This window comes from Carya illinoinensis, chromosome 5, assembly GCF_018687715.1.
Source record: "Carya illinoinensis cultivar Pawnee chromosome 5, C.illinoinensisPawnee_v1, whole genome shotgun sequence".
NCBI lineage: Eukaryota > Viridiplantae > Streptophyta > Magnoliopsida > Fagales > Juglandaceae > Carya > Carya illinoinensis.
Window position 1 is genome coordinate 6887376 of NC_056756.1, and position 22655 is coordinate 6910030.

The 22655-nt window shown below is 34.9% G+C and overlaps 3 protein-coding genes across 5 annotated transcripts; 1 reads left to right on the forward strand and 2 right to left on the reverse strand.

The window, feature by feature from the left end:
* Nucleotides 1-629: 629 nt before the first annotated feature.
* On the reverse strand, nucleotides 630-3932 carry LOC122309490 (deSI-like protein At4g17486). 2 transcript variants are annotated; one of them, XM_043122994.1, is made up of 5 exons: nucleotides 3703-3932; nucleotides 3335-3512; nucleotides 2901-3155; nucleotides 1799-2086; nucleotides 630-1232 (listed from the first exon to the last, which is right to left on the reverse strand). In XM_043122994.1, the coding sequence occupies exons 3-5, from the start codon at nucleotides 3109-3111 to the stop codon at nucleotides 988-990; spliced, it is 744 nt and encodes a 247-aa protein (XP_042978928.1). In that variant the 5' UTR covers nucleotides 3112-3155; nucleotides 3335-3512; nucleotides 3703-3932; the 3' UTR covers nucleotides 630-987. The 2 variants fall into 2 exon arrangements, with proteins under 2 accessions (XP_042978928.1, XP_042978926.1); XM_043122992.1 differs by lacking the exon at nucleotides 3335-3512.
* Nucleotides 3933-5333: 1401 nt separating this feature from the next.
* Nucleotides 5334-7592, reverse strand: LOC122311539 (arabinosyltransferase RRA3-like). Its single transcript, XM_043126126.1, has 2 exons — nucleotides 7231-7592; nucleotides 5334-6668 (listed from the first exon to the last, which is right to left on the reverse strand). The coding sequence occupies exons 1-2, from the start codon at nucleotides 7426-7428 to the stop codon at nucleotides 5550-5552; spliced, it is 1317 nt and encodes a 438-aa protein (XP_042982060.1). The 5' UTR covers nucleotides 7429-7592; the 3' UTR covers nucleotides 5334-5549.
* An 11651-nt stretch (nucleotides 7593-19243) lies between these two features.
* On the forward strand, nucleotides 19244-21459 carry LOC122311543 (polyol transporter 5-like). Of its 2 annotated transcripts, none has more exons than XM_043126132.1 (3): nucleotides 19244-19521; nucleotides 19724-20070; nucleotides 20251-21459. In XM_043126132.1, exons 1-3 carry the CDS (start codon nucleotides 19368-19370, stop codon nucleotides 21373-21375), a joined length of 1626 nt encoding a protein of 541 aa, XP_042982066.1. In that variant the 5' UTR covers nucleotides 19244-19367; the 3' UTR covers nucleotides 21376-21459. The 2 variants fall into 2 exon arrangements, with proteins under 2 accessions (XP_042982066.1, XP_042982067.1); XM_043126133.1 differs by having other exon boundaries at nucleotides 19377-19521; nucleotides 19789-20070.
* The last annotated feature ends 1196 nt before the right edge of the window (nucleotides 21460-22655 follow it).

Genomic DNA, 22655 nt, shown 5'->3' on the forward strand with positions numbered 1-22655 from the left:
ACAAAAATCTTTATGTTGTAGTTATTTTATGCCGCAATGGGTCTACGCAGGACGCTAGACCAGATATTTGCGCTGTTGGGCAAATCTTTAGCCAACATTTCTGGGCTTTTTTCTTGAACGCAAAGATCGTCTTTTATCAAGAGTTGGCTCTCTGGCTTTTATGTATCATGTGTAACATTTCGGGATCAGTATTTATGCATGTGATCCTCCTCCCTGACTTCCGGGGTGGACAAATGGATTTGGATTCAAAAGGCAGAAATGGAACTGAAGAGGTAGTAACATGTGAGGGCGAAATCTTTATCGTTGAAGACTAGGGCAAATAAGGTTATTCCAGAGTATATATTGCCCAGGCATTAAAGTCAGGATTATTAACCACCAGACCTCACACGAGTGTCTGGGACTGGGACTGCACATGCTGAGGGTCTGGGACTCTGGATGTAGATAATTTTGATACAGTACAAGCTAGAGTATCAAGCCATAGCTTGAAGAAATTGATGGCAAATGGACGGTCAAACCTCGTGGAGTTTAAGGTTGATAACACGAAGCTACCCTTTCACTTCTTCAATTTAGTCATGAAGAACATTATGCACAGAACTAACAAGAAGATCGCATTGTATGAGAGCTCAAGATGGTATAAAACAATTCAGAAATCTATTTGGATTCTTGGTGTGTAATAAAAATGTGGCTGCATATCAATGAAGCTAATAGCCTAATATCAGCAGGATTTAAACTTATCAAAAAAAATATATATATCAGAAGGATTTTACAAATACAACAAGCAAACTCCACACAAGTTGGCAAAGACAGAAGACCAGAAGCCTTCAATTTCTACATCCACAACAACAAACTCACAGATTTTACCCTAAGGCCTTACGGATGCATTTGAGCAGGAATACCCCATACCTCCAGGCTTCAATAGCTCAATCTTGCAAGATGGACGTCCAGTCTGCCTTCAACTGCAGAAAGTAATAAAGAAATAATGTCTTTTCACTGTTCCTTCAATGAACCAGTTCTAGACCTCTTCAAATCCCATGGAGGTAAGCAGCCTTTGTAGTGAGAATGCAGAAACAAGGATGACATTGATACTTCCTTCTGATGCATGGAGATTGATGACAGGCAGCTAAAGACGCTCCTCAGTTTCTTCTTTTCATTGTCATCTTCTTGGAAGTCGGGGTCATGGCATACAGTGGTAGATTTAAGGGCCTCAGGGAGTATGCAGTTGCACAGTGAACCTACAAGGAAGACGCAAGAATGAAATACGGTCACCTTCACATGAATGTGTGGAAACTAATATCAAGGGAACAAATGCAGTAACAAGGCATACAACTCAATGAATATTATGTTAAACCTCCATTTTATTTTATTTTGTTTCCAGAAAAGTACGTGCTCCCCGGTTCTTTCGATTAGTGCTTGGATGATGAAATCCAAGCATATATCTAATGAACAAGGTAACTTATCAGATAAAAGCCATGCCTCAAGATTTCTTTATTTTTTAATAGCCTAAAGGTTTGTTCACATGTTACATGAGTGCCTCGTGCTCTATATAAACCTCATCAGCCTTAAACAAGGAAATTGTTGCATAATACAAAAATCTGAATTAAACCATGATAATCAATTGATACAAGAAGCATTCAGGCCTTGAGCCACCCAGATAATTAGAGCCAAAAGTTCATGCAAAACTTCTCTCTCTTTTTTTCCAAGTAAAAGGTAGAATAAAGGTAAAGAACAAAGTAATCAAACAAAAGCAAAATCCGAAAGTAAAATACACTGTATGATAAACAAGATGCATATAACCTACCTATTCTTGCAAGTCTGTTTACCCATCTTGGCATTCGGTTACCAGTTAGCTTGTAACATATATCCTCACAGAAATGATTGCAGTTCTTAGCAATCAAGTGATATGTATCACCATTATAGTTTGCTGACTGACTCTCCATGAACTCTCTAACCTGGACAGGATCTAAGCATGTTGTCCCCATATATATTGACTTTCTAAACTTGAAGCCAGGGCACTGCCGAGGTTCAACCTCGAAGACACCGCTTGTTGGGTAGTCATGAGCTCCAAATGCATATTCAATCCCCTGAACTGAAAATGCAACAGGGACAATCAGAAAACGGTTGTATCATCCAGAGAATACCATAATTTAAGAAGAGAAAGAAGATGGCATGAAATTAACATTTGACGTATATGTACATTCATATTTGCATGCATACAAGGGTGAGTCCAGGAATTTATCCTCGGGGAAGTGAAAGGGGTGGGGGTTGAGAGGAGAGAAGGCAAATCATATACTCTACCATGGATTGAGGCTTTACGGAAATGTGCAAAAACCTTTTGGGTACTTTTACATGAACAGCTGATGATTATGCAGCAATTTTATTTAGCATTTTGATCACATGTACTTATACCCTACTATATTTTTACATTAATGGAATGTTTGAATCCAAATGAATCATGTGCCAGTGCAATTTATGATGTAGATTCTATCCCCTCACTTTGAACTCACTCAAACAAAAGAACATCTTTTTGCAGAGTTTTTCCTATCATTTGGTCCATATGGCTTGAGAGGATCATTGTCTAGCTGGGTCCAGTTCGATCAAGAAGGTTAATTTTTCCGCTGTAAAAAATAGTTCAACTAACTGTACTTGTTAATGTCATGAATCATGATGGCATAGACCAAACAATTACAAAGATTAAAGGCGCTGTCCCTTCCTCAGTAATTTTATAACTGTTCTAATTCAGTTAACAACTCATACTCTCACCATTGACAGTAATATATAGCCAGATAATCCAGGGTACAAACTCCATGAGAAGCATCACATGCTCTGGTACCATCATTTTCAGAGGATTCACAAGTAATTTAAAGCATCATTAATGGATATTTATGATAAAATTAACTAACCTTCCACTCCAGAATGAAAGATACCCAGGCCTGCCCAGTAGACATAGCCATTTACAGGTGTCAAATCGTACACATTCAGATAGACAGGTGAATTGCCTGGACTATATCTTGCTGACTTCACTTTTGGGAATATGCAGAAGCGTGTGGCCGATTTGCCTCCGAAACAAGGAGGCATAATAGAATGCCAGCCATCCTTTGGTCCTGATTTCATGATTTAAGGGTGAAACTAGGAATCCATCAACGCCTGGTTCCGACCTGTAGAAAGTGGAATAACATTAACAACATCAACTATCCATGTTAAACTGCAAAAAGTGACCACCAAGAGCTGTATGACGCGAATGATTTTATTCTAAATTCTAAGTGTTCTTAATTGAGGCATAGCACTATGTGATATTAAAACAAAAGGAAATATCTTCCGTCAATCGAATTTTTACCTTTCTTACATACGTGCAAGGTAGACAAATCTGAAGATCTGAGCGTTAACAATAACAACAATGTTATTTTTCATTTTTGTCCAAGACCTATTTTTTAAGCATTTTAGTAATTTATTTCTTCCGTCAAGTTCTTTCTGCGTATCTTGCATCCACTTCACGTAACTCTCTCTCTCTCTAACTGGATCCGGAAGTAGATCAGATTCATCAGGAAACAAAGTAATGTAGCAGCAACAGATGTTATCCAAACAACAATAATTACATCGGAAATTTAGAATATTTGGTGCGTAAAACCAATCAAGAAACCAAAAAACTCTAGAAAATAAAGAAAACCCATTGGAGGAAAGTGATAATCAAAGAGACCCGCTAACCTCTATGCCGAGACCACCCATTAGAAAGCGAAAGAAATGCGACCACCAAAATAGAAGGCGGCCATTTTCAGAGCAGGGGGGAGGGCTCCCATTTTCAGAGCAGGGGGGAGGGCTCCTGAAAATGAAGCAATGTGTGTGCCCGAAACCCACACATTGTATTTTGTTTACATGAAACGAAGGCTCGGGGAAGCATAGAAAATATAGTAATTTTTGAAGCCCAATGAGGAGAGAGAATAACACTCAAAGAAGAATAACAGAGGTTAATACGTCTTGCAGCTAAAGGTAAAAGGTGAAACCATGAAAGACATGCTGTCTCTTCGTACAATTTGATCGGCTGGCTTTATCATGAGTCGCCAGGACTGGTCTCCTGCTAATTTAAGTTGTCTTTAATAGGATTACCCTTCTTTGTTTTTATATAAGAGAGGTTAAAATAAAAATTAAAAATTGAATAAAATATATATTTTTAATAATATTTTTTATTTTATAATTTAAAATTTTTAAATTATGTAATTTATTTTATGTATGAAAAATAATTATTATCAAAATAATAAAAAAAATAAATACACAAGTGATCTAAGTAATAAAAAAGTTTATTGCAAAGAGTCAAAGACTACACACATCATAGTTACATACACTTCATGTGCTATAAAATTAACATGTTTTTTATCCAATCCATTTTTTTTTTCTAATCTATAAAATTAACATGTTGTTAATACAAAACAAAAGGAATATTGGCATCTCTGTAACTACAAGAGGAGATTGAATTCAATTATTTGTGGAATCATGAATTTAAACAAAAATCCAAATCTTAAAATAATACTGAAATTTCAGGGAGTGACAGCATGGCTTTTGATGTAGATTATTATTAGGATTATTATTTTTCATAGCTAGTAATTGATTTCCTTTGTACGTATATGCAACAAAACGTCAAAAAGTAGTAGAGCTTCTCTGGGGAGTGGAAGGTTTTGATAAATATATAATCATTCGACTTCTCAAAAAGGTTGAGGAACCCTGTTTTCAAAAGATGCATTAGATGACAAACAAAGCATCATTTTGGAAGACATATCTTTTTTAAAATGTGCAATGGATATGTATTTTAAGATTATTTGAGCAACCATGATGTGAAAACTAGTAATGAGCACTCGTTGTGTTAGAATCGAGTCAGACTCATTGAAAGAGGTGGACCTAGCACCCACTACAATCTCATCAAAGAAGACTGGTTCTTTGATCAACACAATTTCTATAGACAGGTTCTGGACGGAAATGATTTTAAAGAGAGACCCGAAATGGAAGCAATCATGAGTTGAAAGGAAATATCCCTTTCATCCCTCCAAATTGAGCCCGCAATTTAAATCCGCACTCAAGTTTCTCTATAAAACCCACTTTTTGAATCAACAGCCAAACCAACCATTTTATCATTGCAAACGCCCCTTTACAGCATCTATTGTTGACAGTCCTACTTAATTAATTTAGCAAGAACCATCTATAACTCGAGCGCCTCCCTTGCAATCCGTTGTAGTTGACCTCTACTTCATTATAAGTAAGTGGCAAGGCTTTGCTCTCTTTTTTTCTTCCCCTTTCTGAGCTCACAAACATATGCTAAATAGCATCAAGTAGCATCGTAGAACAAATTTCGTAAAAATTGCCCAAGTTTGAGTTACTGCTATAAATCAAACAGCTAGAACATGAGGAACTTGTTTCATTACAGCTTGCTAGAAGGGAAAAGTACAACTAAAAGAGAAAAAAAACATGAAGTAAAAAACACGTGCTTTGGAACATCTATACAACATTTTATCATACTTGCTAAGCATAGAAATGCTAATTGTATTTCAGAGAACAGAACCGTGTTACCAATTCGAACCATTGGGGAAGGGTTCCAGGGCATCCTGCTTCCCACGAACATAAAATTCCACGATAGCTTTCATGCGAGGAAGCTTATCGGGGTGGTAATTCACGTGAACAATTACTGGTTTCAACTTGCTCAGTTTAGCATCTCTCCTCACAGTCTTGAAGAGAACTTTGCTATTCATGAAAAGATAGAAATCCATAGTTCTCCTGGCAGCATGAAGCCCATCATACCCAGGATGTGAAGGGAAAAAGAGCTCCTCGTTAAAAACGGCCTGGTCCCAAGAGTTTGGCTCCCTAGAAAGACGACTGGCTACACGATCTAGAAGCTCAATTGATGGGATTGTCGGTCTGATATAGAAGAAACCAGAGTTATAAACCCACATCCGCATCGTGTGGGCATATCGAGCCCACCCCATTGCAGATTCATCAAAGACATCGTTATAACCATAAGCCGTCCCATTATCGTGACCATCAGTCATGGACTCCACATCAGAATCGCGATAAAGATAAGGAAAAGGATTCTGCAAGTAAACAATATCAACATCCGATAGAAGGACACTATATCCTAGCTGCAAAAACTCCCTCAAAATACGAAATTTCAACCCCGAAACAGCATGGTTCCCTCCGGTCCTTGCAACTGAATCAATACCTTCATCTGGGTCTCTTTTATACACCGGGACATCCTTTGACTTACAGAACCTGGAAATCTCCTCATCCAAAGCAACAACCAGATAATTAGGTATACCTACTCTCTTGATATTAGTGAACCATACCTCCAACATGTCCTTCACATTTGAGTTTGCAAGAGCAACTATGAGCTCTCTTTCAACCGCAACTTTCTCTAATATCTCTGCCAGTCTTGTATTCACAGATCCATCAGGGACAACAGTAGGGTTGGTTCTTAATCCCTTCACAGTACCAAAACCTCCAGCTTTCTGCTGTTTACCCAACACAAGAACCTGCTTCTGTGCCTGATCTTTCCTTTGTTCAGCCAATCTAACTTTTTCAGTAAGCTCCCTGATTTGTTTTTTCAACTCGGCATTTTTCTCTGATGCTGCCACAAACTCTGATTTCAACATGTTCACCCGTTCGGACGATTCACATGAGGCTGAACCAACCTAGTCAACAAACAACTAGAAAATGAATACTATTTCCATAGACCCAAATTTGTTAGAAAATGAATACTAGTTCCATAGACGCAAATTCGCTCCTTAAAATCTACCTAATTGTCGATTCGGTTCCGTGTGAACTCCATACACACCATACTCATGGCCACAGGAGGAAAAAATTAGCATCTGTAGAAGATGCTCGACTATATGACATATATTAATACATATAAAATGAACTTCTTCTCATATTACATTTTCACAAGAGGAAATGGGGAATTTAAAGCGTTTAAACTGAAGGTTTATGCAGTTTTTTACTCTGAATTGGCAATGGGTTTTCCGTCAAATGGTTACCACATTACATGAAAATTTCTACAGTCTAATAATATGTGTGAAACACCCTACGGAAAAGTACAAAGTGTGCGAATTTATATGCATGTATGAATTATTTTGCTCGTTCCAATTTATAGTTATAATATCGTCGAACATATCAAATTTTATCAATAAGATTCCCCATCCCAAAACTTAAGACAAACTTCTCTTTTTAAAAAGAAGCAGGCTTGGAAATCGGAACCTGTGCATTATCAGATCTGGAGAGGTGGTGAGTGTTACTAGCAGTTGGGAGGAAGAGACCATGAGGGAACAAGAAGGCGAAGATGCAACCAAAGAGTATTCCCACTCCGATGGCTACGCCGATTGTGACCCTCGATTTGGGGAGCGAATGCGCCGTGTTTCGCATCCCATCTCTCCGGCCAATCATTTGTGGGGACATTCTAAGGAATTATGGGTGCACGAGCGGGGCCTCAGAGAGAGGAAAGTAAGCGGCAATGGTTAATTAGAAGGCATTTTTTGGGTTTGCGACTCGCGAGTATGGAGTCTGGACGATCTGAGGAGAGACAGGCGTGGGGGAAAAAAATTTTGACTTATCACCTAATAAGCTAATATCATTTCGTTAAAGTTATTTACGTAATAAAGAGATGATTTTATGAAGTAAATTATGCTGACACGCAGCTGTGCTCATTTCCTTTCTACGTGATGGTAGGCAGTCGCTTTTAAATAATTAAGCCCTCTTCCTCACATTTTCCACTGTTTTTCTTTTGATTCTGCTTGATAAGTAAAAAGAAAATTTTAAATTTAAGATAAAATATTATGATTTTAGAATTTAGAAAAATTAAGAAAAAATTAAATTATTTATTATATTTTATATAAAAATTTAAAAAAATTATAATAATAATATAAAATTTTAAAATTTAAAATAAATTTTTTTTTATTACCAAACCGAATTAATCCCAATAGATTTCTCTGTTGTAAGTTAGGTGGGCTTCAGAGAAGTGAAGGCCTTCTGAAGCGTACCTAACACTTGGGTTGTCGAATCTTTGCTGGCAACTTGTCCAACCGCAACAGAAGCGACAAGGCCACATCTTTCGACTTTCATGATCTTCGCTTGCTCCGAAGCCATGACGGGCATGATGCCCCAGTTGTAGCATTGGACAGGTTTGCCCTCGGCAGAAAAGACAAAAATCCAGCTGAAACAAACCCAGCACCATCGTGTCCTGCTCTTCCACTTCTCAGTAGCTTCTCTTCTGCCTCTCTTGCAAGTGAAGTGCTCACTCTATGTAACCAGCAATGAAAGTCTCACCGGGCGGGGGAAGAACAGGATTAGGTTCGCGTGGCAGTAAATAAGAGGTGACGATAAATAACATCCATCCGCCCCTGAACGTCGATCTGCTCTCCATTTTCTTTTCTTTTCTTTTTTTTTTTTTTAATCACAACTGTAATAATCACTATTTTCAATTGAGAAGTTTTATAAATAAGTAATATTACGTATACTTATGGTTTTATTTATATTTTTATTTATAAGATTTATTTTGTTAGTTTTTTTTTAAATTTAAATTCATGATTTTTAACCTATCAATAATTGACATGTAAAAAAATAAATTTCTTATAAATTTTTCTTAACTACGTTTAACATTTTTTATTTTATAAAATAGTTTATAAATCCAGTTTTTCGTTATAATTTTTTATAAAAATAAATTTAGAAATTGGACGTTAGATTTATTTAATAATAATAATAATTTTATTATCTTATTTTTTATATTTAATTATATCAGTTTATATAAAAAAAAAAAAATTATCAACAAAGTATTTCTTCTTGCCAACTCTTGTATCAGCCATTGGAGTTTTGAACTCTGTCCGTCTCGGTATGGGCAGATGGTTTGGTCAGGCCCGATTATAGTTTGGACTGGGCTTCGACTTAACCCCCGGAATAAGCCCATTACTAACGGACAGCCGTGCTCGAGTTTCGGGAATGCCGATTTATATGTACATGGATCGATTTTCCATTGATGTAGTGATTTTTTTTTTTTAATACAGTCAAAAAGTTAGTGAGATGCCAACATCGCTAGAAGTTGAATTCATACTTGCTTTTGTAATTTTTCATGCTGCTTTGCTTTTGACAAATTCTACCCAGAAAATTAAAATAAATTATAAGTGGCAGATTTTTCCATTTAATCAAAGGCAGCATGTTACACAACATTGACAAGTACTAAAAGCATGTATATAATTGGTCCTATTAGAGCACTACTAGTAGATTTAATAAATTTAAATTTTAGCTAAAGAATAGCTAAAGTGTAAAATAAAGATCAATAATAAGCTCAATAAATAAATAGTAAATTTAATCATCAACTATATGGCTAGCCAAATTTATTGAATAAAAGGAGTTGGTAAATATTATTTTTGGATTAAAATACCGCTCAAGTGTACCGCTCGGGAAAAAAATATTTTTTTTAATTTTTTTACTTAGTGATTAAAAAAATGATTTTAAGTGTATTGATGTATTTTTTTTTACTTAATGATTAAAAAAGTGATTAAAAAATTTTGAAAAGAAAATTGAAAAAAAAAATTTGTACTGGGCGGTAAGGGTGAGGCAGTAGAGTAGCCCCACTCTAAATTTTAATACAACAATAAATTTTAATGCAACCATAATATTTAATATAATCATATTCAAATTATAATTAGAATTAAAATAATAAAAAGTTTTAAATCAATATTTTAATAGAATAGTAAAAGATTTATTGAGCCTATTATTTGATGTTATAAAAAGTGACTAGTTAAAATTTATAAAAATAAATTTTCTAACTAAATTTTATCTAAAGTTAACTGAGGCCATTATTATTACTCTTATATATCTATTATATATAGAGTTTTACTATATATAAATACAGTCGCGTACTAATCTATGTATCAATACTGATTCATTCATATTTAAATTTAAATTAACATTATTTTTAATAAAATTTATTTTTTAACCAATCACATCACATTAATACATAAATTAATATATAATTATGTTTATAACTATATTTTTCCTCTATATATATAGGTGCAAATCATTTGGGCAGAGACTAGTTTTTATTCTTTTATGATGGGTAAACGCACGTGGAATTCCACCAATGCAAATATATATGTGGTTAAGATCAGTGCACCATTACTTGGCCTTACTCGCATCAAAGATTTGAAAAAATCTATTTATCATTATCTTATCATATCCATGATATATATTATATGATAAGTTTATAAATAAAATATAAGAAATAGTTATTAATTATCTAATACTATATTATAAAATGATAAAATGACGAGAGGTTGACTAATATTACTTGTTCACATTTATCTCATCGTGATTGAGTTTTGGACGTGGAAAAACCTTAAAGATTGCCAATAACAAGAGTAGAGTAGAAATCCAAGGGATCAGTTCCCAGAGTGAAATAAAACATCATATAATCATGTTATCTTAATTAATCTGTTTAAAACTTAGAAAAAAGTTCGTTTACAAATAGGCTATTTGATAATATAATGGATCATGTGGAAGTGTCAAAATAAAGAGACGCAAACAGATATTTCATTTACCTATAAATTAAGAGTAATGTTACGTACAATCGTAAAATATATAAATACCGCACAATCATTTTGAAAAAAAGTGAGACACACGATTAAAAGATTAGTTTTAATTTTATTTTTTATTTTTTCACGTGTATCTCTATATTAATTCACTTTTTTCAAAAAAATTACGTGGCGCTTACACAATTACGACTATAAATATCAATTTTCACAAATTAAAGACTTTCTCAAACCCTACATATCAATAAACACAATCATTTTATAATTGTTCTACAACTCTATTTTGAATAAAGATTTTATTTATTTATTTTTGTATAGTATAGCATATATTATTAATTATTATTTTTATAAAAATATCCGATGTTGACAACAAAATAGAAAAGATAATTATATATCCATCAGTGATATTATATATAAAATTTCCGTTTATTAAAAGCAAAAAAAAAAAATTGTATCTCCATCGTTATGGGAAGGGTTCCACACATATTGATGATAAGGTTGATATTTTGGATCCTTACATACCACCTATCCCTGTATGGCCGGACTCCCAACAGGACTACGATTAAAAAATGTACGAGAAAAATGCAAAGGTTATTTATTAAAAAAACAAAAAGGAAAAACAAAAAGAAAAGGGCAAAGAGATGACGTATCTCAGCAGTCAAAATCTTTCAGCAGATCGTGATGACGTATCTCAGTGGTCCCCAATATATTGTAGAGTCCAAGTTTAGTTTCTAACGTGTGATTTGGCTTTTAGTCGGGTCAAAGCTCCATTTCCAGATTAAATACACACGTACGTATTCAGATTTTCCAAACTGTACGCTTCCCTTCTCATAATAATTGTTTTGAAATTAATGCATGGAAGCATAAAAAATTGACGATAAAATTAATGCCTGGTTACAATTTTGTATCATTTATTAATTATTAAATTTTATTACGTATAATTAAAATTATATATTAATTTTTATATTAATATTAATTTTTTTATATTTAAAATTTAAATCATATTATTTTTAATAAAATTTATTTTTTAATCAATCACATTAAATTTATCTATATACTAATATACAATTATATTTATAACTAAATTTTTTCTCCATTATTTGTATTGCGCAATATTCGGACATAGCAATGGCAACGTATGAAAAATTCATAGACACGTGAGGTAGACCAAAGACTTCCAACACCCATTGATTGAAATACGAGGCTAGCTGCTACTTTTTTCAGCTTGTCTTGTCAAAAGAGAATAGTGACTTAGTTCAGTGCGTATCCAACCACCTAGGTATTTTAAATCTATGCGTTGTCAATTTTGTTGTGCTCACTTTAAGTCCATCGTTGATATTTTATTAAGATATTTTGTTAAATTTAAAAAATATACGAAAAAACTAAATATCAAAATATAAAATTTCTTCAAATATTATTTTTAATTTTAAATATCCTCATTTCCAACTGAAGAATACCAGCAGATTTTTGTCGAACCACAATGTGTATGCACATTTGTAAATAGTGTAAATAGTTTTTTTTAGTATTTTTTAAACATTATTAATTATTAAAAAAATTAAAGTATATGGATAGATATATTTAAAAATTACAGTAACATTTTGCGGAAAGAGGAATACATTCTTTTGATAGAGAGCATTGGTCAACCCGCGTGCCTGTGTTAACTTTTCGTTTGGGTAAATACAAAGAACAAGTTGCATGAAGGCCAGCTAGAGCTAGCTGGAACGAGCAATGCGAACTGTCACGAGGTCCAGATGAAACGATATCCAATGAATCTGACACCCAAAAGGATAGCCATGATCTAGATATATAAAAATAAATAAATAATAATAATAATACATTAAAGGTCGTGATATTATCGTAAAGCTTTGGTGACGTTTCTTTTAGGGTTAGTGTGTTTATTTGATATTATCACAAGTCAAGGATCAATATGTCACGTAGCAAACTAGCCAACGTACCTACCTCCCTCCTCACTTCATTATAGCGTCAGATTGTGGACTCAAATCATGAGTCCAAACAATTCAGTCTAAAGATGTTCAACTTGAAGCGGGCTACTTGGGCGGCAAAGTAGCTTTTTTTCATTCAACGTTCTTGCATCATGATTTGTTGATTTGTTCGGAACGTATCAAAGAAATTACAAGTTAACGAAGATGCGTTAGAAAAGGTCATTAGTAACACAGATATCTACACCCAAATTCGTACTCTATTTAATAAGAGAAATGATATTATTAATTATAGTATATTCTACGTCCAAGTAGAAAAGAGGTAATTATAATTGGCAGAACCAGTGATCAGCAACAATTGAATGTCTAAGCTTAAAAGCTTTAAAGTGGGGTCCTTTCTGTATCTGATAGATGATCAGCCCATCTTTGTTGACCCAGGAAACGTGAGCACACTTTGGCACTGCTAGAATGGACGTACGATCGATCGACATGTACATGTTCCTGTGGTTGTGGATTAAAACATATATGGTCGATCGAAATGCATTTTGCTATAAGCTTATCCAAGCAGATTCCCTACTTTTTAAGTAGTACTACTTCATGGATCATTATTGTTTTTGCTTAAACTTCTATTATATCTTCCTTTTATTAAAAAAAGGAAAGGAGGGGGGTGGGGCTGCGAGCAGCCTTTATAGATCATAGCAAGAATAATATTTCCCATCAGAGCATTCATTATAAAACATTATAGTTTTATAATTAATGATTTTAAAGAGCTATTTTTATTAACTCTAACTTTTAAGTCCAAACATAAGTATGGTTTTCCTTTATCTTTACATTAAATTTGCATATATAAAATGATAATTGGGCTAGAAATACTTCATTTTTTCTATTCTCTGTACGTATATATATGCATTATATAATGACATGATCTACACCTATTCAATAACTTATAAATATTAATATCTGCTAACATAAATATAAATAATTAAATCTAACTTTTTTCTATTAACTTAAATTTTTTATACAAATGATTAGGCATGTCCATAAAAGGACTTGCGCTGATCCATCCACAAGACCTAATATTGGCCCACTCGACAAAAGTCGAGTTCATCGGGTCAAGTGGAACAACGGGTTGGCTATACATAATATCGGTAAAAAATGATCACAAATTCACAATATGTTTTGAATCAAGTTCTCTCCTCAAACCCTACCCAACTCTCCGTTTGTCATCTTTATTTGCGGTCGCTATTCATGGTCGCCGTTTGGCTCTCTTGCTTCTCCACAAGGTCTCGATCTACCCACTTTCAAGTCTCACACACTTCTCCATCCACCCCATTCTCTCCAAGACTACCATGGGTGAGCGGCGATTAGGCATCTAGGCCACAAGATCCCACATGGCCTTGTAGTCGTGCATGCGGGCTGCAATGTCGATGGTGAGGTCGAATGAGAAAAAGGAGTGAAGGTGGGGTGATGGTGGTCTAGGGTTCTGAAGAAGTGGAGAGCCTTGGGTATAAGGTTCCAGAGGCGCTTGAGGACACTATCGGCGAGCTCAGGGGTCCATTGAATTGTTGAGCCTACTAGTGTTTGCATAAGGGTTTATGAATTGGAGTAGAGAATGAGTTTCGTTATAATGGTGTCTTGTGGTGGTGGTGGTGGCGGCGGCATGGTAGAGAGGGAGTGGTATGGGAGTTAGTAAGAAGGTTTTAGAGGATGAACTTGGGAGTAAGAAAGAGATGACAGTGTTGAAGAATTTCTACGAAGAAGCATAATGAACATTTTCTCTCTCTCTCTCACGTTTTCCCTAGCCAAACACTATTAACTTCAACGCCTGTCATTTAATTGGGCTCTTTTTAATTCTTTCTCTTGGGAATATCAAACCCTAGCTTCAAGCTCTCGTATAATATAAAGGCCAAATTTGGTTCGATATCTATTTTTTGGGGCTTCTTTCCTAGAAATGTAGTGCTGCTTTGGAGCATGTTTGTACTTGTTGTTAGCTTTACAATAAAATGTAAAAGGGGTAGGAAGTGATCAGCATTTTTCCTTGTTCATAGTATTTTTCTCTTTTTTTTTTTAAAAGATCAGTATAATGGAAATTGTAGATAAAATTTGAAAGTTAAAGCTTTGATAAGTATGAGTACAAGGTCTGTAATAGTTCACTAGAAATTCAATTGTGAAATTTCTATTAATTTTAGGAACCTCGTGAAGACCCCATAAGTTTTCACGAATCCATTAATCGTATAGGTTTTTGTCTAACTACATAGTTAGTGTTATTATTTACTATGGTATTAGAAGTGTATTTTTGATTATTGGATATGGTTAGAAGTGTCAAAATGTATTATGGTTTGTGCCATTAGACTCGGAGGGTTATTTAAGGTCTTATGGCGCAATAACATTTTTTCATATTTTCGGACAAAACGTTTGTTCAAAACTGTAGATATTATTGGATAAAAAGAAATATCTTACGGTAATTTTCGTGAATATTATTGGGTAAAAATATTTTGAGTTGATTTTTATAAATATTATTAGATAAAAATATCTTAAGTTGATTTTTTGTAGATATTATTGGATAGAATATTATGAGATAATCTTTTATAGATATTTTGGGTAGGAGAAAACTACACTCAACTCTCAACTCTAGCCTTATCATCTTCCTTATCTCGTCCATAAGTAGATCCAACCATTACCTACAAACTTATCTTCATTTACACGTTCCTTTAAAAGAATATCAAATACATTCTCTCGGACAGCTTTTAGGAGTTCTTTTGCACGCCCATTTTGAAGCTTTTGTAAGTGTTTTATCATAAAGTCTCATTCATATAAATTGTTCCTTTTTTAGTCTAGTTTACATGGATATATTATTTGCCCCATTTGAAGATCATTTGGTCAGTCAAATATTATATAAACTATAGAAAGGTCAGAGATAAACTGGAGAATATGTTATAGTTTAGAGTTTTTGACCAAGCTAATGGATAGATATTGGTCCGAAATTTTTATGAAATATTGTTAACATGTATATGTGACTATTGGTTGGGGATTTTTACATGATTAAAGGTTTTGATGAAAGATTTTCTTAGATTTAGAAACTTAGGAACTGGAAGAAGAAAAACAGTTTCTGTTTTGAGAAAGTTTAACTCTTTGGTGGTCTAAACCTATTCTAATGACTTTAATAATTTTATTGGAGGACTCTAAGCATCTTATATACATGTTATATTATTATTTTGAAGATATTTGATGTTAGTTTCAAAGATATAAAATTTTATGCAAAGAGATATTCAGATAAGCCAAAGTGTGGATATTTTTGGCTAAATTTATGTTTTGATTAATTTCTAACCATGTGATCTTGAATTAGAAGCTTATATACGTTTTAGGACATCTTTTTAAACCATGTGATGGTTTGGTTTGAAGATCATATATTTATAAGTCATAGATCAAGAGATTTATCAAAACTAGTTGAGGAAAAAGTTTATGTTTTTGGACTAAGTGTAAAACTAAAAATTCCAAATGTTATTTTGTGATTTTGGTGACTTTAGTTTGATAATTTAAAGCATGGTTGTTGTTAGGATGATATTATGAATATGTTAGAAGTAAGATTTGATTTTTGAAATTCTTGAAGATGTTTTGATTTAAGGTCAAAACTTGTGATTCAAGTGCTTGGATCTTTTTACAAAAAAGTTTGGTGTTAATTATTAGCTTTTTCTAAATGGATGTTTTAAGTATGGTTTTGAACTTAGGATTTGAAGATGTTTGTTGCAAAATTTTGGTTTAAGCATGAGTTTTGAAGTTGGAAGGAATTGCAACAAAAATCAAGGGAAATGACCTATGGATGTTTCGGCGATAGTGTGTTCTTCATAGTTGTGTTTTGTTTTAAATTTTTCTGAGTTGGTATTTAAGTTTAGGACAAAATTTACATGAGAAATGTAAATTTTGGAAACTTTTGGAATTAGTATGCAAAATTCTTAAGTTATGGGTAAAACGGTCATTTTTCCACATGTAGAGAGTAAAATGAAAATTTTACTCTTTAAGTTAGTATTTTCCATATTTCAAATTATTAGTGATTTAGTTCTAACTTTTAGAATCTCTAATTACAATTACTCGTGATCGCACTTGAAGTTTTATAAGAAACGCGGAGATCGAGGTAAGTTAGCTTTTAACTTACTAGCAGTTTACTGTGTATGTGTGCTAAGTAAAGGAACTAAAGTGTATGTATGTGTGTTATCATATATGTCATGACATACCAAGTTATCACGTAATTGTCTATTATACAGAATTTATTATGTCATCAATTTTTTATCTGTTACATAATATATTCTGTCATGTATTACTGTACCTTACAAGTACGTCATGCTAAGTATGCCATCTATTACATGTATGTCAAGTCATGTAATATTCACTGTTACAAGTATGTCATGTTAAATATGTTGTCTATTATATGTTATGTCATGTTACGAAATGTTTCTATCTCAAGTTGGTCATGTATTTCAAGTTATGTTCAAGTCACGTTATGTTACGTCAGAGCTTCAGTCATTTCGTATTCCAGTCACGTTTCATCTTGATTAGTTATGTATGGGGTCACATCAATTGTGGCGCATACACTACGTGAGACACAGCAATTGTGACACGTAGAATACATGGGACCACAACAACTGTGGAGTATGTATTTAAGCAGTTAAAGAATAAGTTTCCGTAGAATACATGGGGCCACAACAACTGTGGAGTATGTATTTTTCATGTTAAGTCAAGTTTGTGTAGAATACATGAGGCCACAACAATTGTGGAGTATGTATTTAGACGTAGAATACATGGGGCCACAACAACTGTGGAGTATGTATTTTTCATGTTAATTCAAGTTTCAAAACAAGTTCATGCTAAGTCAAGTTTCAGATCAAGTTCATGTCAAGTCAAGTTCAATTCATATTTCAATTTAAGTTATGTCAATTATACTATATTGTACGCCAAGTTATGCTTTAATTACTTATGAATTTGATTATACATTTATGCTTGTACTGTCATTCATGCATTATTAGCTTGTGTGGAAGTTTTTTTGTTAACTTACTGAGATTTGTAATCAAATCTCACTTTGGTAGTCTCAACTACCATTCCCCCCGAATGGTAGATCTTGTTACAGGACCTGAAAGAGAATCAGGAGCTGATCAACTAGACACAGTTGACTAAGCGACAGTGCGACATAAATGTTAATATAGTAATTAACGTAAATTACTACTTGTACGATTGAGTTGCATCTCTAGTACTTTTTGGATCATAACCATTTTGGACTAGTGTTGTGATCTTAGTTGTTCAATGGATTTTTATGTATGAAGTATGTTTTAAGCATTTGAGATATTTTCAATTTGGTGCATAGTATTGCTAAAGAAAAAATTTATCCGCTGCGAATATTGCATATTGTTAGATGCATGTTAGGAATATTGCATCTTATATGTCATGAACGGGGGCAGGTAACCTTGTGTTGCATGTCTCGACGCTTCAAATGTCCGTCTGATCCCAAACAGAATTTGGGGGCGTCACAAGGTCCCTCTACCAATGAAGAAGAAAGAGGATAGTATTTTCAGTTTTTATTTTTTATTTTTAAAGACTAGGTTGGGTCATATGGCTAGGACCCGATTTTGTTTTGATGAGTCAGTTTGGGTCAGGTTGGCACCTTTAGGGATGTCAAATCGTGTTAACGAGTCGTATTCGTGTCGTGTCAAAGCATGTATATTATACTATATAGGTAAACCCTAACCCGACTCGTTAAGCTTATCGTGTCAAAATCTCAAACCCTAACGCAACCCATTAACATAACGTATCGTGTCGTGTCAACCCGTTTTGACCTATTAGTGAATATTACTAAATAGCCTGACACGAAATAATATGACCCGTTTCAAACTATTTAGATAAATGGGTTGAATAGGCCTGAAATTAACCTGTTTGACTTGATTAAATTTAATATAATTTTCTATAAATATTAAAATCACAATATCTATAAAAATTATAAAACTAATTACAAGTCCAAAATTACAATCTAAACAATAAAATATCGAAATTAAAATTCTAACAATTTTACTTTTAGGTATAAGGGTATAATTGTAACTTTAACTTTCTTAACGTGTCATAACGGATTGATCCGTTATCAACCCGTCTTGACCCGAACCTGTTAAGACTAAACCATAACCTGCTATTATCGTGTCGTGTTCGTATTGGGTTAACGGGTCGTGTAATATATTACCACTCCTAAGCACCTTAAATGGAATTATATGAGTTGGGTCGTGCACAAACTCAATATTATGAGCTTGTGTTGCATCCCTACAAAAGATTTTACATGCAAGTTATATTAAAATAATAATTTTGAAGTTGAATTCTCACTCTACACCTTAATCCATTTAATTAAATATTTTTCATAATATTAAGATAAATAAATTATTAAACTAACCTTTCTGTTTAAATTTTTAGAACAATTGTGGATTTTACAACAAGAGGCCGTGCCATTAAAGTTCTTTGTTGATTAATTTATTTTAACAAACTTGCACGTGGTATTATAAAGTTAGTAAAGAAAGCAAAGAAACAAACAATTGCATGGAACTGAAGAGATATTAGTTACTCAATAAAAATAAAAAATAAGTGATATTTATATAAGTATCTATCGACGTGGCGTGACCCTATCATTAATAACACTGTCCGGCATCCAAAGCAGAGATCGTTTTCTTGCTCTATGGTCCACACGCTGATGCACGCAACTGTCTATTTAAACAGGCCCTCTGAAGCTACAACACTTGGAAATGGCCACTTAATTCCTCTGCCAAATTCCCACCAAAACAAGCAGTACTCGATCCCCTCTGTTTCAGACTTCTCGCTCGCTCCATCTCTGTAACTAACCGAGATGGCTGACCGGAAATCTCAAAATAATGTCACTTTAGCTGGCCAACCCCCGAAAACTCTGGAGGATTTTGATCCTCCAAAGAAACCCGGACGGAACATGTATGCTATTGCTTGTGCTACTATGGCCTCCATGACTTCCGTCTTACTGGGTTATGGTCAGTGGCTCTGCACTTGTTGAAGGATGATTATAAGCCTATTTTTAAGTTTACTTTTGCGTTTGTTTTCATTGAGGTTTCGTTAGCAAAGTAGCATACTCGTAAAGAAATGAGTTTCCATTTTCTTTCCAGTTTTCTAGGAAGTAATTTTCTCTGATGTTTGGAAATTAGTTTTCTAAATGTGCCGCTTATGTTGTTTCAGATATTGGAGTAATGAGTGGAGCAATAATATACATAAAAAAAGATCTTAAAATATCGGACTTGCAGGTCGAAATCCTCGCCGGGATACTTAACCTCTACTGCCTTATTGGTTCCTGCGCCGCCGGCCGTACCTCCGACTGGATAGGCCGCCGCTACACCATCGTGGTATCCCAAGTCATCTTCTTTGTCGGAGCTATCCTCATGGGCTTCGCCACCAACTACGCCTTTCTCATGGTTGGCCGTTTCGTTGCCGGCATCGGCGTCGGTTTCGCGCTCATGATCGCCCCAGTGTACACCGCGGAGGTCTCTCCCGCCTCTACTCGTGGTTTCCTCACATCCTTCCCAGAGGTACTTATGGACGACGATAATTATCTCAAATTCCTTCGTTGAATTCCAAAGTAATTTTTGGTTCCAACGTACTTTTAAACCGAATCTAATCATCTAAAAGCATCAATGGACTCTGAATCTCTTTCATATAAACTTTTCTACAGAACATTAAGGAGATTCTCACGATGTGTTTTTGTACAGGTCTTCATCAACGTTGGGATATTGCTGGGGTACGTTTCGAACTACGGTTTCTCTAAGCTCCCAACTCATTTGGGTTGGCGGCTGATGCTGGGCGCGGGTGCAGTCCCCTCTGTTATACTTGGCATCGTCGTTTTGGGCATGCCAGAGTCACCAAGGTGGCTGGTCATGCAGGGTCGACTCGGTGACGCGAAGAAAGTCCTTGATAAAACCTCAGACTCCCAAAAAGAGGCCGATATAAGACTAGCAGACATTAAAGAAGCAGCTGGTATTCCTGAAAATTGCACAGACGACATCGTTCCGGTGATTAAACAGAATCATGGTGAGGAAGTGTGGAAAGAATTATTCCTCCATCCCACCCCGGCGGTTCGGCACGCCTTAATCGCAGCCGTAGGAATCCATTTCTTCCAACAAATAACGGGTATCGACTCCGTAGTTTTGTACAGCCCGAGAATCTTTGAGAAGGCTGGGATCAAGTCGACGGACGGCAAGCTACTAGCGACGGTGGCCGTTGGGTTCACGAAGACCATTTTCATCTTGGTGGCTACGTTCTTTCTGGACAAGATCGGACGGCGACCCTTACTCCTCAGCAGTGTCGCCGGCATGATTTTTTCACTCGCGATGCTCGGAACGGGCATGACGATCATCGAACACTCGGATACAAAAATAACGTGGGCAGTGGCTCTGTGCATAACCATGGTTCTAGCATTCGTTGCGCTCTTCTCCATCGGGATGGGGCCCATCACGTGGGTATACAGCTCGGAGATCTTCCCGTTGAGGCTACGAGCGCAGGGCGCCAGTATGGGAGTGGCGGTGAATCGGGTGACGAGTGGGGTCATCTCCATGACTTTCCTCTCGCTAAGTCACGGAATCACCTTTGGTGGGGCATTCTTTCTCTACGCGTCAATTGCCACGGTATCATGGTTCTTCTTTTACTTCATGTTACCGGAAACACAAGGTCGAACCCTCGAGGACATGGAGGGGTTGTTCGGGAATTTCGGATGGAAGTTCGCTGAATTCAAGAAGAAGAAGCAGCAGCAAAACCATGACCTGAACAAGGAAGTCAAGGGTACCGGTAATGGGAACGACAGAGGTCAAATTCAGTTGGGCACTAACGGGCAGATTTAGGGAGGGTTTGGATGTTGTGTTAAAGTTGGTTTGAGTTGAAATAAAAGTTGAAAAATTGAATAGAATATTATTTTTTAAAATTAATATTATTTTAATATTTAAAAAAAGTTAAATGATTTATTATATTATTTGTTAAAAATTGAAAAAATTATAATAATAAAATGAAATAAATTTAGATCTAAACGCAGCCTTAATTAGATTAAAAGGGCGAGTAAATATGTTTCCTTACAGAATCTAGATATTTGAATAAATGGCAATGTGACATTAATGATATAGATATCATATTTGCAATTAAAGAGTTCCTTTCGCATAATCTCTTTATAACCTTTGTATATATCACTACTCTTCATGACACGGAGAAGTGTTGATGGCGAGTTATATATAGATGCAATTAATGACTGAATGGGAAAGGAATATTCTACATTATCGTCCTTATTATTATTGGTTCTCTTCTTTTGGTATCTGGCATTTAATGGGTTCGATGTTTGGCATTTAATGATTTCTTTTAATATGAATTTGGAGGAGTGGCTGATGTCTGCCGTGGGGGTTGTTCTACGTGTGCAGTACCTTAGATTAACACGAGGTCTTATTTTGGTCATGGCCGAGAAAAAGGGACCTTGATTACAATTTTTTTTTTGTCTGTGTTTTTTGTTTATCTATCTTCTTTACAACACGTGGTGGGTAATTGTCCAATAGCTCGACCTCCGCAAGTTTTTATTTATTTATTTATTTTTAATTTATTTTTAATTTTTTTAATTTTTTTTTTTTATAAAAAATATTTTATTGCATTCATTTATAAATGAAGTTACAACTGTGACTTATCAATACAGGAGAACTAGACTATAAGTCAACTAACACAACTGTTCAGGAGCTTTCACGTCAACAAATTTCCTTGCGATGGATATTGTCTAAACTTCTATACTTTCTCTTTTGACAGCAATCAAAAGAGAAAGCTCTCTGTTAAAACAGAGATAAAATGACATTTCTTTCAAAGAAGAGAGGTACACTCGTGTCCCGTCCTCCCAAGGAGGAGGAGTACAACCACTCTTTCTTCCCAATGAGGAAGAGTACTAATGCCTACCTTCCTCCAAAAGAGAAGTAGGACAAATACCTACATTTCTTTAAAAAATGAGTGGGACACTAGTTTTTATTTATTTATTTATGAAAGCTAAAACAAACCCACAATTGCCAATACAAAAACACAAAAACTGAAAATGGCTGTAAAAACAAAAGGCCCAGTCGCTGTGAAAAAAAGCCAAGCTTGCGCGTGGGGGCCCAAC

What these genes read in the sequence shown, in the direction of transcription:
- LOC122311539 (XM_043126126.1), bottom strand. Translation starts at nt 7,428, where the DNA reads ATGTCCCCACAAATGATTGGCCGGAGAGATGGGATGCGAAACACGGCG. An exon ending in CCAGATCTGATAATGCACAG is followed by an intron (nt 6,669 to 7,230) that starts GTTCCGATTTCC and finishes TTTGTTGACTAG; the next exon opens with GTTGGTTCAGCCTCATGTGA.
- LOC122309490 (XM_043122992.1), bottom strand. Translation starts at nt 3,111, where the DNA reads ATGAAATCAGGACCAAAGGATGGCTGGCATTCTATTATGCCTCCTTGT. An exon ending in CTTTCATTCTGGAGTGGAAG is followed by an intron (nt 2,087 to 2,900) that starts GTTAGTTAATTT and finishes TTGCATTTTCAG; the next exon opens with TTCAGGGGATTGAATATGCA. An exon ending in AAACAGACTTGCAAGAATAG is followed by an intron (nt 1,233 to 1,798) that starts GTAGGTTATATG and finishes TCTTCCTTGTAG; the next exon opens with GTTCACTGTGCAACTGCATA.
- LOC122311543 (XM_043126132.1), top strand. Translation starts at nt 19,368, where the DNA reads ATGGCTGACCGGAAATCTCAAAATAATGTCACTTTAGCTGGCCAACCC. An exon ending in TTCCGTCTTACTGGGTTATG is followed by an intron (nt 19,522 to 19,723) that starts GTCAGTGGCTCT and finishes ATGTTGTTTCAG; the next exon opens with ATATTGGAGTAATGAGTGGA. An exon ending in TCCTCACATCCTTCCCAGAG is followed by an intron (nt 20,071 to 20,250) that starts GTACTTATGGAC and finishes GTTTTTGTACAG; the next exon opens with GTCTTCATCAACGTTGGGAT.